This window comes from Ailuropoda melanoleuca, chromosome 15 (assembly GCF_002007445.2).
Source record: "Ailuropoda melanoleuca isolate Jingjing chromosome 15, ASM200744v2, whole genome shotgun sequence".
In the NCBI taxonomy this organism is placed as follows: domain Eukaryota; kingdom Metazoa; phylum Chordata; class Mammalia; order Carnivora; family Ursidae; genus Ailuropoda; species Ailuropoda melanoleuca.
The window spans coordinates 81,028,694-81,048,174 of record NC_048232.1 but is presented as its reverse complement, the minus strand read 5'-3'; the positions used below and the strand labels follow the sequence as shown (position 1 = coordinate 81,048,174).

Below are 19,481 nucleotides of genomic sequence, written 5' to 3'. Positions count from 1 at the left end.
CTTTCCCAAGACCTGGTGGGGGAAATGGGTGGGTGGAGGAGAGAGAGACGGAGACCGTGTCCTAAACTTAGCTGTTTTATTGGCTCCGGTGGGGACGTACGGCGAGGGCGTGGGCGTGTGGAGTGTGATTGGTTTTTATGTCCGTCAATCATACTGCCGGAAACCAATTCTCTCGCCCGAACTAGGCCCGGTTGGCTGTTGGCGACGGGAGCCCGCCCCCCGCTCGGTTGCCGTGGTTGCAGGCGGGACCCGCCCGCTCGCCCGCTGACAGCGAGGCTTAGGGCGGAGGAAGCGGGTCGGTTGGTCGGTCGGGAACGAGGCTCCGGCGGCCAGGCCCGCGCAGAGCCGTTGCCATGGCAGCCTTCGCCGGGGGCGCGGACGACGAGCCGCGCTCGGGCCGCTCGAGCTCGGATGGCGAGTGCGCCGTGGCGCCGGAGCCGCTGACGGGCCCCGAGGGCCTCTTCTCCTTCGCGGACTTCGGGTCCGCTCTGGGCGGCGGCGCGGGCCTCCCGGGCCGGGCGTCCGGTGGGGCCCAGTCCCCGCTGCGCTACCTCCATGTCCTGTGGCAGCAGGACGCGGAGCCCCGAGATGAGCTGCGCTGTAAGATTCCCGCCGGCCGGCTGAGGCGCGCCGCCAGGCCCCACCGCCGGCTCGGGCCCACGGGCAAGGAGGTGCACGGTGAGGAGCGCGGCGGGAGGCGGGGCCGGCCCTCCGCCGAGCGCCGGGACCCTGACCTACCCCGGCCCCTCAGGACGGGGACTTCGGGCGGCTGAGCTCTGGGCCCATAGTGACCCCTGAGGCTCCTTTCTGTAGCAAGCTGGATGGAGAGCGGCTAAGGACCGCGAAATGTGAAAGAGACAGTCTTGAAGCACTTGGTAATTCCTGAATAGAAACTTTTCATGACTCCAGGCGTTTATTAGTAGATTAAAAAAGAAGTGGGGTGCTGGCGAATACTTTTATTAGCAGACAGGGGCGGCCAGAGCGTGTAGCCAAGTTCTACCAACTTGTTTAAATGCGCAGACCGGGATTGGACTCCTCTACCTCGTTGAAGCCGTAGGCCAACTGCAGAACCTTTCAGCCTTCATTTTCTCGTCCGTAAACGAGTACAGTACTTGCTTTACGGGGATGTTGCCGGAGTTAAGTAAGGTGATGACTCCGTAGCGATTATTCTGCCTCTGTTGCGTGCCAAACACTGTTGGGTGGTATGTGATCCTTTCTAATCCTCACAATAACGCAATGAGATCCAGATACTGTTCCCGTTATATGGAAGAGGAAACTGAGCCTCAGAGACCTTGCTCCAAGTCACATAGCTAGTTAAGTGGCGGCGCTGGAATTAGAACCCACGTCTGCCAGACTCAACCCCTGTTCTTGTATGTCCACTGTTACCGTCTTCCACATGTTGTGGATGACATGGAAACCAAGGCCCTGAAAAAATTTAAGAATGGGGCCTTTTAGTGTCTCTTTTAGGACAATCTGTGATTCCACCCATACCTTAGTCATGCTGTAGAGATTAAATGAGAATTTGAAGGTGCTTTATAAACCATAAAGTGCTATACAAAAGTAAGGAATCATTAAATGTATCTGGGTTGCAATTTTCACCATTTCTTCAATGACAAAGGCATTGTTCTCTATTAGCCTCTAATACAGAGGTAGTGTCATTGTAGGAGAAAAACGTTTCTGCTTAGGAATTACCAAATTTAAGTAAGTTATTTGGGAATGGCCTCTTTTGGAGCATTTAAAATTGTCCGCTTGACGGACTCACACAGAGCTTCCATGTAAACATTTCATTTTGTCTTTGCAGCAACTCGGGGCTCTCAGGGCAGGACTCAACTTTTTTTTTTCTTCAGATGATAAACCTGAGGCCCAGGAGGGTTAACTCACTTGCTCAAGGTCCCCCAGCTACTAGGCGTGGCAGAGCCAAGATCTGGCTCCAAAGGCCTTGGAGGATTTGCTACAGAATGTGGCTTTTTGCACTAGCTCTGCAGCATTTCCCGTCTTTCCTTGTTCCCAGTGTCTCTCGTATCCTGGTGCCTTTCTTTCCCTTTGCGTGCTGTTGTGGGTGAGTGGTGGATTAACTAGGCAACCATCCACTGTCAGCTTCATCATGACTGTTTTGCTTTATTTTGTTTTTCACTAGAACCCTCTTCCTCTCTTCACAGCTCTGAAGAGGCTGAGGGACTCGGCCAATGCCAACGATGTGGAAACAGGTGAGTGTGCAAAGCAGGTCCGGCTCCACGGGCCGGTTAGGGAAAGCAAAATCCGGGCCACCCATTCCTGGGAAGAGAGTGCTGGAATTCAGTATGCCCGCTCACCCTGCGGACTTGGATCATTGTATATAGAATATAACTGTAATCATCTCGCAAAAGAGAAGTCCGGCTTAGATGCTTACTCTTCCCATGCTTCTCTGTCACCCTGAACTTCCTGATGTCATAGTGTTCATCACTCTCTGGGCTCCCTGATGTTGGGACAGTGTCTGCTTTTGTATCCCTGGCAGCCAGCAGCCAAGCAGGAGCTTTTTAGAACTTCCAGTTACTGGGAACCGTCAGCTGTAACTGCTGGCAGAGCCACTACCTGAATAAAGCCACCACCTTCAACTGCTCACCGAGGCTTTGCGGTAGTTGGGTCAGTGGTTCTCAGACTCGTTTATTTGACAGAACATCCGAAAGAAATGGGCGGGGCTCCCAGCAGGACACCATTTTGGTTTTTTGTTGTTGCTCCCCAGCGTTCATTGGCTGACAGGGCGGTAGCCCCTCAGAAGCACAAGGTCAAGTTCTAGGGGAAAACTTGTAATTTTATCCGTATGTTAGTTTTCTAGGGCTGCTACAACAAATTACCACAAACATCGTGGTTTAAAACAAAACAAATTTCTTTTTCTTTTTTAATTTTTATTATTACTTTTTAACAATACACATTTCTTAGCACATAATTCTGGAGGTCAGAAACCCAACACAGGTCTCACCACGATGAAAGCAAGGTGTTGTCAGCAGGGCTGCATTTCTTTCTGGAAGCCCTAGGGGAGACTCTGTTTCCCTGCCGTGTCCAGCTTCTACAGGCCACCCACATTCCTTGGCTCGTGGTCTTCTCCCTCCATCTTCAAAGTCAGCAACAGTGGACTGAGTCCTCACGCTGCTGTGTCTCTGGTTCACACCACAGGGAAATGTACGCTAATTTTAAGGACTCATGTGATTAGTTTGGGTCTGAAGAATCCAGGATAATCTTTCTAGCTCCAGGTCCCTAACCTTATTCATCTGCAAAGTCGTTTTTGCTGCATGAGGTCACATATCCAATAAACTCTGAGGATTAAGGCTTGGACAAAGATCTGGGAGGCCGCGATCCCACCTACCTCAAGTGGACATCATTCTGTTTCGGTGGTGTGCTGTGGTCAGCAGAGATATGAGTGTCGCTTGAGGGCCGTGGGATCAGAGAGCCCGTTTACAGCCGGCGTGGAGAGGAAGTCATTTACCTCGGGGGGCTGGGTGTTAAACCATGGGCCTTGAAATGGTTCCCTTACGCCTGGCGTAGCATAGTGAGCAGGCCTGGCAACTGGAGGGCTTTCCAACTCTCTTCACTTTGGTCTCTTTTCCGGGAACTTTAATATTCTGGAATATTTGAGCAGCAGCCAAGATAGCTTTTCAAGGAAAAATGATAAATGTTCTCTTTTGACTATCTCTAATGTGTGGCTGGAGAATATTTGAATCATACTTCCCTTGCACAGAAAGCCTAGTTTGAGTCAGGTATTCACGTGGTGGTTTCAGTGTTTTGATAGAAATGTTACAATGTTCCAGTCAGAGTCTCTAACACACCCATGTTCAAATCTAAGTGGCTGTCAGATTGACCAGACTCTTGCCGGACCCTGACGGTGACCCTGAATGTGGGGTTAGCCTCTTTACTCCTTTTCTCTTACAGTTCGTGTTTCCTTTTCCTTCTCTACTTTGTTGGGGTTTTGGTGCAGTTGAGCAGTCGTAATGGACATAAAATTGATGCCCTGCTATTGTTAAATCATAATATATTTTCATTTAAATGAAAATTATATACATTTAAAATGTTTGGGAGATGAAGGAAATATGCAAGGAAAACACCCATAATCAGCAAAGGAACTAATCTCTGTAACTATATTGGTGACTATCCTTCTAGTCCTTTTTCCTATGCAGAGAAATTTTCTTTATGGGCTTGCAAACTGTGCCAGATACACAATTTTGTAGCCCACATAACTATGAAAAGTTTTTTTCAAAAGGGAAACATCTTTTTTCCCCTATTGACAGAATGAATACATGGCTGTATGATTTTTTTTTTTAAGCTTATTAGGTGAAAAGCAGGAATTATGTTATAATTCCATTCTCCAGTTATAACCACGATTTGTAATGGACGCCCACTCTGACTTCAGAGGAACAAAGCAAGAGTTATTTAGCTAGTCATATATTTGCACTGTGGTTTTTCATTTGGTGGGGGGAGGGCAGAAGGAAAGGGAGAGAGAATCTTTTTTTTTTTTTTTTTTTTTTTTTGGAGAGAGAATCTTAAACAGGTTCCATGCTCAGCACAGAGCCTGACTTGGGGCTCAATCGCACAACCCTGAGATCATGACCTGAGCTGAAATCAAGAGTCAGGCACTTAACCAGCTGAGCCCCAGTTTCTCATTTTTAAGATAATTTCCCAGGTGTGGGGTTATCACATCAAAAGGTTTGCATTTTTCGATGACTTCTGACAGGTGCTGCCTTTAGGGCTTTCCAAGAAGACTATTAACTGCCCAAATCATAGAAGAGAACGGACTCTTTTAGCTTTGTCTTATTTCTTTGGCTGGCTATCTTTTAGTGAATGTCCTGAGCTAACTGGAAGCTCTTCTTTCTCTTCCACTCTCATAAACCTTTTCCTGCCACCTTTATTCATTTCCTCAATCAGTCAACAACATTCATGTTGCTGAACAAGTCCGAACTTGGTCCTAGGTATTAAGTAAGATAAACGAAAGAAAAAAGCCTACAATATAATTGGAGACAAAGAATATAAAGTGATACCATTTTTCTGAAACAAAACCCCCAGAAAACCTGAAGTCCTGTATTTAGTTGGAGAGGCGGAAGTTCTGGAGCCAGAGGAGCCTGGGTTTCTATCCCAGTGCTGCCTCCTGGTAGCCGGATGAGCATACCCGGGGCACTTCACAGAACGGGACGCTTCTCCTGGCTTGTGAAATGGACACAGTGCCTGGCTGGGTGGTCGAGGGGCTGAGCAGACAGGTGGCTGGGGTCAGGCTGCTGCTCGGCGTACACGCCCGTGCTCTAAAATGGCACAGCGTGTTCACGTTCGGGTAGCAGGGTGAACAGGGCCCTAAGAAGACGCGGGAGCCAGAGTGGCTACCTGAGCCTGAGGAGAAGGAGGAGGAGGGGATTCTGGGCTTTGTCTGGAGTCCTTGAGAGGTTTGCTGGCGGAGACTAAACTGTTGGATGCTCTAAAATGATGTTTGGCAGCAATTTGTACATTTCAGTCGGACATACGCATGTGGCACGTAATGCCTCACGGTTTATAATGGCTCCATGTTTTGCAGAGAAGGCATTTCATATCCATTATTCTCATCATAGCAGCTCTGGAGATTGGCAGGGCAATTATTCCCATTTGCTGGTGAACTGGGACCCAAATTCAGGCCTTCCTACTCCCAGCCCGGCTCTTTCCCCTGCCCCACACTACCGGCAACGTACTCCTTTCTTTGTTACTCAGCTTAGCCTGGGACTTAGTCTCTGCGGCTCCATGTCTGTGCTCTGGCCACTCCAAAGGGCCCCCCCTCAGGAGCAAAGGAAGCATTGCCCAACAGCTCAGGCGGTTGTGTCCAACTGGAATGGATGTGAGGCCAAAGTCTGTGCTCGGGGTTTTTGTGACTCTAGAGTTCCTGACCCTGAGGGCCAAGATCCTTCTGTGATGATCTATGCCTAGACACAGAGTTTGAGCAGCCAGAATCTGTGGTCCTCAGACATGCCCTCAGGAGAGCAAGGCCCTTGTCTTGGTGTCCCCTGTGAGGCCGGCATCCAGGCGGGATGAGCTCTCGCCTGCCTTATCAGTGCCTTGCCTGGCAGCATCCCTCTTCATGCCCTAGGAGCTGCTGCTTAACTAACACCGCCTCTCTGTCCCCCTTCCCGTCTGTCTTGGTGGTGTCAGTGCAGCAGCTTCTGGAAGATGGTGCGGATCCCTGTGCAGCTGATGACAAGGGCCGCACCGCTCTGCACTTCGCCTCCTGCAATGGCAATGACCAGATCGGTGAGTCCTGGGCAGGCAGGAGTGAACGGGGCGGGCTGAGGAGCATCTCTCCAGAGGCACAGGGGGAAGATCTGCTGTCTGCACAGCCAGGGTTGGGGCCAGTCCTTCAAGACATTCCAGCAACATTTACTCAGTGCCAAGGGCACCAGCAGGACAGACCTCTCTCCCCCTTTCTAAAGTCCTTTTTGCGTGCGGTATAACTTATACACAGTGAACTTTCTATATGCATGCACTGGCGTTACCACCACCCGGATCGGTCAGGAGCACCCGGCTGGCTCAGTCAGTAGAGCATGTGACTCTTGATCCCAAGGTCATGAGTTCAAGCCCCATGTTGGGTGTAGGGCCTACTTAAAAAAAAAAAAAAAGGAAAGAAAGAAGTAGTTTCAGCCCCTCAGCAGCCTACCTGATGCCCCTTCCAGTCCTTACTCCCGTGTAGACCTTGTTCACCGTACAGTAGTTTTCCTGGTTTTGAATTTCACATAATTGCAAGCAAAGAGTATGCACTTTTGTATTCTCTTTCACTCAGACTTACATCCCTGAGATTCATCCCTGAACGTTGTCAGTATCAGGAGTTTCTTCTTTCTTATTGCTGGGTGGTATTTCATTGTGTGCTGTCCCACAGTTCACCTACTGTTGATGGACGTTTGTGTTGTTTCCAGGTTTGGGCTCTTATGACTACAGCTGTTGGGAACATTCTTGTACCTGTGACTTGGATATAAGCATTTAACTGTGTTAGATATTGTCGCAGGCATGGAGTTGCTGGCTCACCAGGGGACACGTACATTTAGCTTTAGTACGTACTTCCACACTGTCGCCCCCGGCAGCTGTCCCAATATACACTCCTACCAGTGGTGTAGGAGTTCCACATTTCTCCACAGCCTTGCTGATGCTTGGTGTTGTCTCTTTTTAATTTTAGCCATTCTGCCATTCTAGCCATTCTTTCATTTGCGTTTCTCTGGTGGCCACGGATGTTGAGCATGTATATATTGACCATTTTTGTGGCCTCTTTTGTACATATTGGCCATTTTTTAATCCTCTTTTGTGAAGTTCCTGTTCAAGTCTTTTGTCTGCATTTTAAAACAAGCTGCCTGGTTGGGTTTTTTTTATTATTATTGATTTGTAGAAATTCTTTATATATTCTGGATACAAATCACTTATCAAATATAAATGACTTAACTTTTTTTTTTTTTTTAAGATTTTATTTATTTATTTGACAGAGATAGAGACAGCCAGCGAGAGAGGGAACACAAGCAGGGGGAGCGGGAGAGGAAGAAGCAGGCTCATAGCGGAGGAGCCTGAAGTGGGGCTCGATCCCATAATGCAGGGATCACGCCCTGAGCCGAAGGCAGACGCTTAACCGCTGTGCCACCCAGGCGCCCCATGACTTAACTTTTCTGATCTTCCTTCTTGTTCTCTGAGTGGTGTCTTTTGATCAACCCAAGCTCTTATTTTTAATGAATCCAATGTATCCATCTTTTCTTTTTTTTATGGGTAGCATTTCTGTGACGTATTTAAGAAATCTTTCCCTATCCCAAGGTTTTCTTCTGCAAGCCAGACTTAGAGCTTTCACACGTAGGTCTATGATACGTCTCTCATTTGTGTCTGTACAGAGTGTGCTTCTCAGCTTGGCCTCGTCATATGTGTTAGTCTGCCTGCACATCTCTCTGGGTCACTGCAGCCCACCCCAGAGGTGGCATAGACACTCAGGGAGGGGGATGGTCAGCATCAGCTATTGGCCTAATTTCCACTATGGCACTTGGCTGTGGAAAGAGCAGAAAGTATCCTTGAGAGCCTTTACTAGCAGACACCGCTGTCAAAAGAATTTTCTTTAACCCTTAGAATCTCTGTCCTTTCATAGTCCTGCATAGGCCAGAAGGCCCTCCCGGAATCCTCAGTCCCTGGCCCTCAGAGTCCTACACGTGAACCCTGTGAGTGAGGGAGTAAGTGAATGAATAAATGAACGAACGAATGAATGAACAAAACAACATGGAGAACCATGTTGCTTTCAGTGTCCCACACTTTGAGGAAGCCTCTTTAGCTAGGTTACAGGTGGGGGTTAGGATCCAGTCCATAGAAGCCCTCCAACAACTCCTCGTGGGTTTTCCTGTTTCCAGTGCAGCTGCTCCTGGACCACGGGGCTGATCCCAACCAGCGAGATGGGCTGGGGAACACGCCACTGCACCTGGGTAAGTGCCTGAGAAGCCGCCAGTGCCCACTGCTCTGCAACACGGCTGGGCTCTCTGATGGAGAGCCCGGGGCCCTGCAAACTCCCAGCAGGATCTCCTAGCATCTGGGGAGAACCCAAGCCCCCCGGGGCTGCACTCGCTCCAGGCTGTATCCCCTGGCCTTTGCCTTTGGTCACCAGGTGGCCATGCCCCGAGCATAGCTGCTTTAGCAACCTCAGTGGCTCAGCAGGGCTCTGCTAGGGAAGGTGAGACCTGCAGCCCGTGGCTGCTCCACACGTGGCTCACGGTGAGCCAGGTCCCATCTCGCAGCCTCAGTCTCCCCAGCTGTACAGGGAGGGAGTTGGACTCACCCCATGGCTGCCTTGGTGATGCGGTCTCTGGAGGTGGGACCTGGAGCGGGCACACTTGGGAGTCACAGTCCTGCTCCCTCCGCGGGCAGGCAGGGACAAGTCCTGGTGGCCTAGACTCTCAAGTCCCTGTTCTCCTTCCTCAGCGGCCTGCACCAACCACGTCCCTGTCATCACTACCCTGCTACGAGGAGGTATGTGCTTCCTTCCCCTTCGCCCTCCTCTCTTGCCTTCACGCCCCGTGGGCTTACCTCGGCCTGCTCGCACAGGAGCCCGCGTGGATGCCCTGGACCGAGCTGGCCGCACGCCCCTGCACCTGGCCAAGTCGAAGCTGAACATCCTGCAGGAAGGCCACTCCCAGTGCCTGGAGGCCGTGCGTCTGGAGGTGAAGCAGGTGAGTGCCCCTCGTGCTGAGCCACCAGCAGCAGACAAGCCCTGGGCAGGCGCTGCCCTAACTACAGACACGCCTGCTGCCAGCACGAGGGCTTCACACTGACCCCATTTGGCATCTGCTCCACCGGCAGCTCTCTCTGGGCCGCCTAGCTAAAACCGAGCAGCTCAGCCCAGCCCCTTGTTCCAGATCATCCAGATGCTGAGGGAGTACCTGGAGCGCCTGGGGCGGCACGAGCAGCGGGAGCGGCTGGACGACCTCTGCACCCGCCTCCAGATGACTAGCACCAAAGAGCAGGTGAGCGGCAGCTGCAGGGCCAGGCCCGGCACCTGGCAGGAGCCTCGGTGCCAGTCCGTCTCTGCTGTGACACAGCCAGCCACTCATGTGGAGCGGGGCCACGGCTGCTGCAGCCCACTGTGGACCTCCAAGCCTCTGTCGACTTTCTTTGAAGCTACTTGTGGCTCTCGTCTCTGGGGCAATCTGACACCACCTGGAGTCAAGGACTGTCGATCGGACAGCTGTTCCATAGTCAGCACAGGGAAGCTGCCACGTGCCCTGGGAAGAGAGACCATGCCTACCCTCCATGTCTATGGCCTGGGGTGGAGATCTGAGGGCCAAGACACCTGGGCCTGTCATGGCACCTGTGACAGAGCCTTGGTTTTGTCCCACAGGTGGATGAAGTGACCGACCTCCTGGCCAGCTTCACGTCCCTCAGCTTGCAGATGCAGAACATGGAGAAGAGGTAGCAAGAGAGGCTCCCCGGCTTCCGCTCTGCCGCTGCCCCACCCCCGCCCCCACCGCTCTCTCAGTACCAAGAAAAAGCCCAATGCCTGGGACTTGGAGCTGCACGTAATCTGGTGAGGCCCTTGCCCCCAGATGCTGCAGGGCAGAGATGCTCTCTCACCGACTTCAGAGCTGCTCCCAGCCACGGCCTGTACCATCTCTGGGGGCCAGGACCACAGCCCCCAGCTTCTTCCTCTGCTCCCACAGCACTGCAGCCACACCTCAGCTCTGGCCGACGTGCACTGTCCTAGCCAGCCTCACTTGTCTCATGGCCTCCCCGGCACTCTCGGCAGGCCCCAGACCCTTCTCTGTGTCCCTTCCCGGCCAGGGGCTTGTTGCAGCCAGCAGGGTGCGGGCTTAAGGCCGGCACCCTTGGGGGGCTTCTTGGCTGGCCCACACCCCTCACTAGCACTTAGATTTAGACTTGTCGCCTGACTTTCAAGGAGCCATTGCAGTGCGTCTCTCTGATTGGAAGGGAGGGTCGGTGAAGCCTAGACCCTAGAAATACAAGGTTAGGAAGGACCCTGTGGAACCCAAAGCAGAAAAGCCCCAGGCTTTTTCTCCCAGTCGTCAAAACATCGGGAGGGGGAGGTGGTCCATTCTGCAGCCTGGTTGTAGTAGGCTGAATGGTGGCCCCCCGAGATGTCCGCGTTCTTATCCCAGGAGCCTGTGGACATTACTTTATCGGGCAAAGGGACTTTGTAGATGTCATTACATGGATGATCTGTGGACCAGGCAACCCTCCCGGGTTAGCCCGGTGGGCTTCATGTAGTCACAAGGATCGCAGGAGGTCAGAGAGGAAGTGGGAGATACAGCGGGAAGGGGTCAGAGCTGAGGAAGGCAGGCACCCACAGAAGCTGGAAAAGGCAAGGAAATGGAATCTCCCTTCAGAGCTTCCCGAGGGAACCAGGGCCCTGCTGACACTTTGACTTTAGCCCCGGGAGACTGGCCTTGGAATTCTGACCGTCGGAATCGTAAGAGAATAAAGTACGTGTTGTTTTAAGCCACTACGTCCCTGGACATTTGCTGCAGCAGTGACAGGAAACTGACATAGTCGTGGAGGCACAGAACTCACTGTATAGGCGGTACCCCGCTCGGCCCCGGCCCCGGGGAGCAGACCTGTCCCTTGTTGTGGGCAGTGCACCAGCAGGGGTCCTGGCAGGGGTCTGCCACAGGAGGGGAGCAGAGGGAGGCACTGACTACAGACAGACTCCCCAGGTCACTGTCCACGTCCACCCTGGCCCTGCCCACTTGCCCTCTGAGCACGCTGGAATCCTGGCTGCTTTTCAGAGGGGAGCTGTCCCCCAAAGCCCAGCCTGTTCAGATGGGAATTGAACCCAGGGCCCCCAGTTGCTCCCCAGACCCTGAAGAGAAAAGGGTCTCTGTGGGTATGTGACACAGTCTGGGAGCTGCCTTCAGGACCCTGTGAGAGGAGAAACCCCACCAGGGGTTGGGGGGCAGGGTTGGGGGAGGGAAAGTGTGGTGCTAGCCCCAAGACCCGGGAGAGAGCGGCAGAGGAAGCAGTCAGGTTTCCACGGAGCCCAAGCCGCTGCTGCTGAGTGAAGTGGCTGCGTCTCCACGTGGAGGAGTGAGAGGAGGAGCACTGCAGGAAGGGACCCCGTGGGGGAGGGACGGGGGAGAGGAGGTCCCCGTGAAGGAGGGGTGTACTGAGGGGAGGAGCCCCGTGAGGGAGGAGCTCCTTGTGAGGGAGGGGTGGAGTAAGGGGAGGAGTGAGAGAGAGAAGTGCAGGGGTGGGGAGGCCTTTCTATGAGGGAGCCTGCTGGCTCAGGTCCAGGAGCACGTGTGAGCTTGCCCTCTGCTGGGGCTTTGCCGGGTGCTCGGTGCTCGTGCGGCACACAGGCCCCTTGGCCCCTGGCCCTGGGGGAGGGACTGGGCAGGGAGAGTCAGGGCAAAGGGGAGGTACGGGTGGGAGGGAATGGACCTCAAAGTCGGTGGGCCCCTTCTCTTGGGACCTGCTTCTCTGCACCTCCCATAACCATACCTCTGGGCCTGAGCGCCCTGGAGAGAGCTGAAGCAGTTTCTCAGCCTCAGGTCTAAGGGGTTCAATGAACGGGCCCTCAGGGAGGTATGAACTGCCTGAAACCGTGCAAGACTTTGTGTGAAGAGTGTGCATGTGTGTTTCTGACAAAAGTGACCATAGTTTTCATTCTCAGCAGGGTCCACGATCAGAAAAAGTTAGGAACTCTTGCTATAGAACGTTGGGGGCAGATAGGTAAGGGGCGTGCCAAGGGCACCCTGGGGACTGCTTGGGTACTTCTGAGACCCATTATCCCCTAGTAGGGCAGGCTGCTTTGCGTTGGCAGACCCGAGAGGGTGGGGGGTGCCGGGACTTAGTGAAATTGCCCTGAGATGACTTCAGCTGTTTCTAGAACAGTCTGACACAGACACTCACTGGCTAACTCCTAACAAGTCCGTGGCCTGGACCAAGCCAGCCCCACCCAGAAAGCAGGACACATCTCTGCAGCACCCTCCATCCCCGTGGTGCCCCGCCCACCCACTCCTGGCCCTGTAACCACATGGTCGTGAGAATGGGCCATTGGGACAAGCAAAGCGGCTACTGTCCACTCCCTCCCCAGCCATAGAGGCCGGTCATCAAACGCTTGCCAGACAGCCAGGCAGCCAGCCAATCTGCCTTACCCCATTTCCAGCCAGGAGATGTCTGCCACCCCAAATCTGTCTGGAGAGCCAGCCTACAAGTCTGCCCCAGACATTGGAGCAAGTCAGAAAGTACACAAGTGGGCCCTGAGCTGGCGGAGCTGGGCAGGGGGCAGGATGGAGAACTCCATAAGGTCACCCGCGCAGGACTTAATTCTGTTCCTAGCTGCTCTGGGAGTCACTGAGTCGGTGGGTGGAGGGAGCAGGAGGAGGGGAGGATGTGGAGCTGGCAGGAAGAAGAAGAAATCCACCTCCGTGGATTTTACCTTCCAGGTAGGATCCTTGCTTTTGACCTCAGATTTCATTCCCCTTACTGAACACTGGCTATGCTCTGGGTGGGCGCAGGGCCATGAACAGAAGGACAGACTCCCTGGCAAACAGTGGTGAGTGCTTAGAGAAGAACATTCGCAGGTTCTCACAACCATCCAGATAACTAGCCTCACTGCTGCTTTTGATAGTAGAGAAAATACAGGTTTGCTGGGGCAACCCAACTGGGCAGCTAGGCTAGAACCTGGATCACCCCCAAAGCTCGTGCTGTTCCCACCGTGCCTGGAATTAGAGTCTTCTCAGCAGAGTTTCCTAAAACGGAGGGGGATGACATTTGCTGAGTTCCTGCTAGGGGCCGGCAGGCCCTTTATACAAGTCCCTTGCTTTAGCGCTCGGGATAAAATGTTAGGTAGCCAGGATACCGCTGCTGCTGTTTTATGGATGCAGAAAATTGAGGCTCAGAGAGAGAAAGTAACTTGCTTGAGGTCAGAGAGCCGGTGTGTGGGGCCCAGCCCAGGGCTGACTTAATCTCTGCCCAGGTTTCCAAAGTGCCAATGGCCACCAGGGTCCCCTGGGACACAGTCGGTAGGAAGTGCTGGACCTTACCGAGCGAACATCGCTGTGTCCACGAGCAGTCTCAGGTGCGGAACACGTGACACAGTAGGCTTGGACGAGCTGGCGCCTGGTCACTAGAGGTCAGAGAAAGGACGGTCCGAGCTGGTGAGCCTGGCGTGACCCTTGTTGATCTTGGGCAGTTGCCTCCACTATCACAAGCCTCCCGGGGTGGTGGGAGAGCTGGGCAGGTGGAGGGAACAGCGTGAGCCAGGCCTGGAGGCTGGAGGACAGACAGTGGGACCAGGAGACTGTGGAAAGTGCTGGGCCCAGGAGGGTGAGAGGCTGGCTAGAGAGGGAGGTGGGACGAGGCTGCAGAGGTCCAGGTCTGAAGTTGTGCCCTGGTGGCAGAAATCACGTGAGGCTGGCTGTCCCCTCCAACCTAGAGGTCAGGTGCATTCTTACCCAAAGCAGGCACCCTGAGCTCCAGGGAAAAGCCCCTCTGGGAGAAGCCACTATCCCAACCAGCACTGCCTGCTTCCCAGACCGCTTCAGATGCTGAGCCCAAGGCAAGCTCAGGAGGTCGGGAAGCTGGTCTGATTCCCCAGGTGATCCCAACAAAGTCCCCGGCTCCCCCCAGTTACGGGTCCCAAAGGGAACCCCAGCCCCCTGATGCTGGCTCTCAGGACAACACGGAGGCCTCAGTGCATCAGGGAGATATGATCTCCACATAAAGTACTAGGCTCAGGGAAGCAAGAGTCCTTCCCAAAACCCCCACCAAGGGACCAGAGTGTTCTCTTGTCCCCATGACTAGTCCAGGCCAGCCTGGTGACTTTTTCCCACTTCGAAAGCCTGGGAGGGTGGCACGAGTCACAGCCGTACTCAGTGGTTGGCTCACCCTGAGGGGCAGAAGTGAGGAAGTCACGCCTCTTCAGCTGGATCTCGAGGGATTTTCTGGGGACCAGGATCTGCCCCGGGTGGCACTGACAGCATCACATACAGTTGGCAACAGCCGGTGAGCCACCCAGGGTGGTTTGCCTTGAACGAACGGGACCTGGCACTGACAGAGCTCAGTTCTGCAAGCCCGTAGAGCCACAGACAGGTCCGGGACGTGAGGTGCAGGAGCCAGGGTTCAGACCTGACACTGGGGCTCAAAGTCCGTGCTCTGACCTCTGCACGCCGCCACCGCTCTGGGTCCAGCCGGCACGTCCATCAGATGCTCCGGCCGGCCCCCTCCCCAGCAGCCCAGGTCCCCTAAGCTGGTGCCCTTGCCCTTCGAGCCCTCGGCACCAGCCCTCCTCCTGCTTCCGTAGCACCCCTACACAGAGCCTGAGCCGCCACGTGGCATCAAGCAGATGCCTCAATAAATCAGAGTCTTGTCCACTGTAGCCAGAAACCATTCCCCCCGCTGCACAGCTTTTCTCTGGCCTCATGCCTTCTTGGATCCCGCCCGCAGCTCACAAATGAGTCCCATGTCAGGGCCGAGGAACTGGTGTTCATTAACAGGAAGTCTCGGGGTGGTTAATTGGTATTTATGTCCCCAGGTGCACACCTCGAACTTGATGGATGATGCTGTTCTGCCAGCCTGAAGCAGGGTGAGCGGCGGAGCAGCTGTGCCAGGGCCCTCCCCTCGCTCACCCTGCCCGGGACTGAGTATCAGCCCCGGCTACTGTTGTTACACTGGGGTGGGGTGGTGGGGTGGGGGGGTCACCTTTGCACGTTCAGCTTCCCGTGCTGCAGCCAACTTCTTCCTGCCTCTGCTCCCTAAAGACCGTGGAACTGAGCTCAGACAGACCCAAGGTCGAGCCAGCTCTGTTTTGGGCTAGCTCTGTGATCTTGGGCATGTTACTTAATCTCTTGGAGCCTCAGTTTCTCCATCTCCAAGCTCTAAAGCAGATGAGACACATTCCAGGGTCAAGCACAAGGCCTGAGTGTAGCAGGTCCCCCATGGACACCCCCCCCACCGTGCCTCCCAGGCCCTTCAGTCTCAGCATGTTTCCCCCCAAACCTGTGCCCCCATTATCCCCCCTCCGGAACCGCCAGTAGCCCAAGCCAGAAGTCTGGGATGTCAGCTGGGACACCCCCCCAACATTTAGTCACCAAGTCCCAAGGACTGTACCTTATAAGTGGTTGTCCCGTCTGTCCACACATTCCCCACCCACTATCAGCGTCTTGAGACCTTCGTCTCTCCAGATTCTCCCACCAGCCTCCTAACTGGCGTCCCTGCCCCACCCCCATCTCGTTCTGCCCTCCTCCTCAGGAAAGCCTGCCTTGCCCCCAGAAAGTTCCCTATAGAGGAAATCTGGTAAGTTTACTCTTTTGTTTACAACCTTTCAGTGGCTCCCCATTGCCCTCAGGACGAAGTCTAGCCTCAGTTTCAGAGAGGATTTACAGAACCTTTTGCGACTGTCCCTACTGCTCCCACCTCACTTCCTGCCGGGGCCCCACCATGCTGTGCCTGACTTCAGGTGGCCGGTACCCATGTTCTGCCATCGTTCCCTTCCCCATCTGCCCTGATTAACTCCCACTCCAGGCCTTGGCTTGGGCACCAGCTCCTCCAGGAAGTCTTCCCTGCCTGCCCAAGCTGGGTTAGGGCCTTCTGGCCTCCTCCAACCCCACATGCTTCTGCCTTTTCTTCCTGCAAAAGAACGCCGTGCCTCTTAAGTGCTCAGGTGTGAGCGATGCAGGGCCCTTCCTAAGAGGTTTGCACAAACAGGAGGATGAGAGGCCTGCAGAATTCAGACCTCCTTCCAACTCAACTCCTGCCGGGACCCCCAGGCTGCCCCAGGCCCAGCCTGAGATTCTGCAGGGGGCTCAGTTTGGGTGGATTCTCCTGGGCCTCGGAGAATGGCCAGAGCTCATTCCGCCTCTCCTCCAGCCGCCAGTGCCTGCCTGTGGCCCTACAGGACTCGCAGCTCTCTCCAACCAAAGTTCTATGACCATCTGCTCTTCCAAGCATTTCATTAGCCCCCTGAAGGAGACCCAGGGGCCTCCGAGGCTGAGCCCAAGCCCAGCAGCAGGTCATCAATCTTCCTGCTAAATCCATGGCAAAATAGTTTCCCAGCCCTGGGCCAGGCCCTTGGTGGCAGCTTTGTGGCCCAAGGCTCACAAAGCGGCCTCTGGATCAGGCTGCTCGCTGCCAGCCTGGCATCTCCAACCCAGCCTCTACAAAGCCATGGGGGGCTTCCTAGCCACACGTTTGATGGGGCCCATCCTGAAAACCTTCAGTGGCATCACCACCAGCTCCCCAGCTGGCCCGGGAGGCTGCATGATCTCACTGCACCCACCTTCCTGGTCTCCCCAGGCTACCCCCCCTTCCTGGCTTGCTTTGATGCACAAGGCCCCTGTTGCTCCTGCCTGTACCCCACCTTGGCACAGGCTGCTGCTCCACGTGGCAGGCCCTTTTCACCCTTTTCAGGAAAATGCATATTCACTGTCACCTCCTCCAGGACTCCTGCTTGGATTTCCCAGGAAGGCAGGAGTTTCCTCCTCTGTGCCCTTTCAGGATTGTGTGTTCTCCTATTCTGGCCCCAGCCCACGGTGCTGTCTTTCCTTCTTTTGGTGTTTGGCTGTCCAGCTAGACTGAGGAGCTCCTGGAAGGCAGGGACCAGGTCAGACTCAGGCCCTCTCTGTGTTCCCCTCACGGCAGAGCTTAAGGGAGGCACCCAAATGCCTGGGGGGTAAAGGAAAGAAGGAAGGAAAGGGTCGTCTCCATCTTCGTGGACCAAATACCTGTTGTGTGCCAACTCTGGTCCAGGCTGTACTGTCGTCCATTAGCCAGAGCCTCCAGTGGGCCAGGGAGACTCCCTTCAGAAGCCCGAGGCCCTGGAGTCCAGCCAGGGGCCGGGGCTGTACCACTGTCCCTCTGCCAGTTGAGCAGAGACCCAGGCCACTGTGGAGGGCTCCCCCTGACCCACCCCCCCTTCCCCAGGCCTGGGGTTGCAGGCAGGTTCGAACTGGCTCCGCCTGGCTCTGTGAGCTTGTCTCTGGCCTGTCCCAGATGGAGACTGTTCCCAGTCAGGCACGTGTCCCTGGTCCCAGAGCAGCGGCAGGACGGCTGAGCGGCTGGCCCAAGCACCGCATAAGCAAAGCCCCGGAGATGATGTTCCCCATTCTACTTTGCAGACACTCACCAGTGTGGTGTGGCGAACTTTGTCAGGTGGTCTTCGATGTTTTCCCATGCTGCCTGGCCTGCCATGAGAGCCATCTGTCCGGCCCAGGTAGGATCCCAGCTCTGGCCAAGCTACCCCATCTCCTGGAGCCTCAGTTTCCACTTCTGAAAATGGAGATAGTAGCTCTTGTCTGCGAGGCACAGAGGAGCCGGTGGAAGTGTGTGATAGCCACGGGGAGGTAGAGGCCGTGCGGGGGGCTGCAGAAGCAGGCACCCTCACACCCCTGCCATCCCACGGCCGTGGCCTGAGCCAGCCGCAGGAACCTTGGCAGAGACGCCGTCGAGAGAACACTAGACCTGGGGTCAGGCCCCTGTGCTGGGCTCTCAAAGCAATCACTTCCCAGCCAGTCTCAGCCTCCCCCTGTGAAGGGTGACTGACACCCTGACCCCTGGGTCTGCAGCAGGTGGCAGGCAGTGAGCAGGACTCAGCAGCTGCGGACTGTCGGGGAGGGGCCTTCCCAGGGGGCCCGGCAGCTGGGAGGTGTGCCAGGCAGACAAGGAGGCCACAAGGTCTCAGGCCTCAGCCTGAGCTAATAAATACTATTGGCGTGGGGGGGTGGGGAGGGAGGGAAGTGGGTAGCTCTGCAACCATTGAGACTGATTTATTGGTTAATTAGGAGGTTGCCACAGCCACGGACTACCCCGCTGTGTGCATGGACAGGGAGGGGGCCGGGGGTAGCCAGGGCTGCCAGCTGGGACCTGAGTGTGGCTCAGGGTCTCACCTGAGCCAGGAGCACCCAGTGGCTGAAGGAATAACGCAAGGGGTTTGGGTCAGGCAATGGACCTAGGGCTGGGTGGCTGGGGCAGCCCGTCAGGACTTGCTGGCCTGAGTAGCTGAACAGAACTATCCTAAGAAGGGGACTGGGAGCTCTCTGAGGCTTCCAGAGCATCCAGTCAAGCGGGGAGGAGCTGCCGGTTTAGGGAAGAGGGCTGATGCAGAATCAGGAAGAACCGAGGAAAACCTTGGGAACCATGGAAATTGAGAACAGAGGCCCCCCCAGGTGGAGCAGGTGGTTCCAGTGAGCAGAAAAAGTTAAATGGCAGTGGGTTTGAATCCAACTTCTGCCAGACACTAGCTATGTGACCTTGGCAAATCACTAAACTTTTTTTTCTTTTTAAGATTTTATTTTTAAATGATCTCTACACCCAGCGGGCTCAAACCCACAACCCCGAGATCAAGCGTCACACACTCCATTGACTAAGCCACCCAGGTGCCCCAAATCACTAAAACTTTCTGATTCTTGATTTCTACATCTGTAGAAAGGGAACTAATTCGATCTACCTTGCAAAACTGCTTTGATAATTAGATTGAAGAATGTAGCACCGCATAAGATACACAGTCAATGCTACATAACTATTTGCTAAATTAGCTGCTAGTGTTCAATTACTCAGGGCAAGGCGTGGAAGGGGGAAGGGGCTTGGTGAACGGTGGTGGAGGGAAGCAGGGCCTAGGAGGTGCTGACCGAGTTGGAGGGGTGGGCAGATGAACTGCCCTCGCGCCAGACTGGCTGTGTGTCCAGAATCTGGGGGCTGCCTGGCCAGGGCGGGGAGGGGGGTGCGCTTAGCTGGGTGGACCCAATTTCACCGCCCAGGGGCGTCCACCGGGCTGGAGCCCCAGCTGAGCCCGTGCGCCTCCGGAGAACTCGGGCCTGGCGCCATCCCCGGGTAGCGTCACGCCCTGGGGGTGGCGGAATGACAGACGGTCACCGGGCCGAGGGGAGGCGGACGAGGTTCATTCCGGTCCTGGGGCAGGCGGGGCTCGTCCAGCCTCGCCGCCGCGGCCGGGCTCTTCTCCCGGACGCCCGCCCGGGCCGCCGCCCTCCGGCAGCCTTCCGCGGGGCCCAGCGTCCCCGGGGCAGCCGGCAGGGCCC

The 19,481-nt window shown here is 55.0% G+C and overlaps 2 protein-coding genes across 3 annotated transcripts in view; one reads left to right on the top strand and one right to left on the bottom strand.

Moving 5' to 3' along the window:
• Nucleotides 1-229: 229 nt before the first annotated feature.
• Nucleotides 230-10,950, top strand: ANKRD54 (ankyrin repeat domain 54). Of its 2 annotated transcripts, none has more exons than XM_034644008.1 (8): nucleotides 230-678; nucleotides 2,160-2,207; nucleotides 6,139-6,237; nucleotides 8,352-8,423; nucleotides 8,917-8,964; nucleotides 9,040-9,164; nucleotides 9,351-9,458; nucleotides 9,833-10,950. In XM_034644008.1, exons 1-8 carry the CDS (start codon nucleotides 354-356, stop codon nucleotides 9,905-9,907), a joined length of 900 nt encoding a protein of 299 aa, XP_034499899.1. In that variant the 5' UTR covers nucleotides 230-353; the 3' UTR covers nucleotides 9,908-10,950. The 2 variants fall into 2 exon arrangements, with proteins under 2 accessions (XP_034499899.1, XP_034499900.1); XM_034644009.1 differs by having other exon boundaries at nucleotides 540-678; nucleotides 6,144-6,237.
• Nucleotides 10,951-19,171: 8,221 nt separating this feature from the next.
• The window catches only part of GALR3 (galanin receptor 3), a 1,821-nt gene continuing 1,511 nt past the window's right edge, over nucleotides 19,172-19,481 (bottom strand). The window contains exon 4 of the mRNA XM_011218873.1: nucleotides 19,172-19,288. Within this exon, the coding sequence (XP_011217175.1) occupies nucleotides 19,172-19,288 (117 nt within the window). The remainder of the gene's footprint in view (nucleotides 19,289-19,481) is intronic.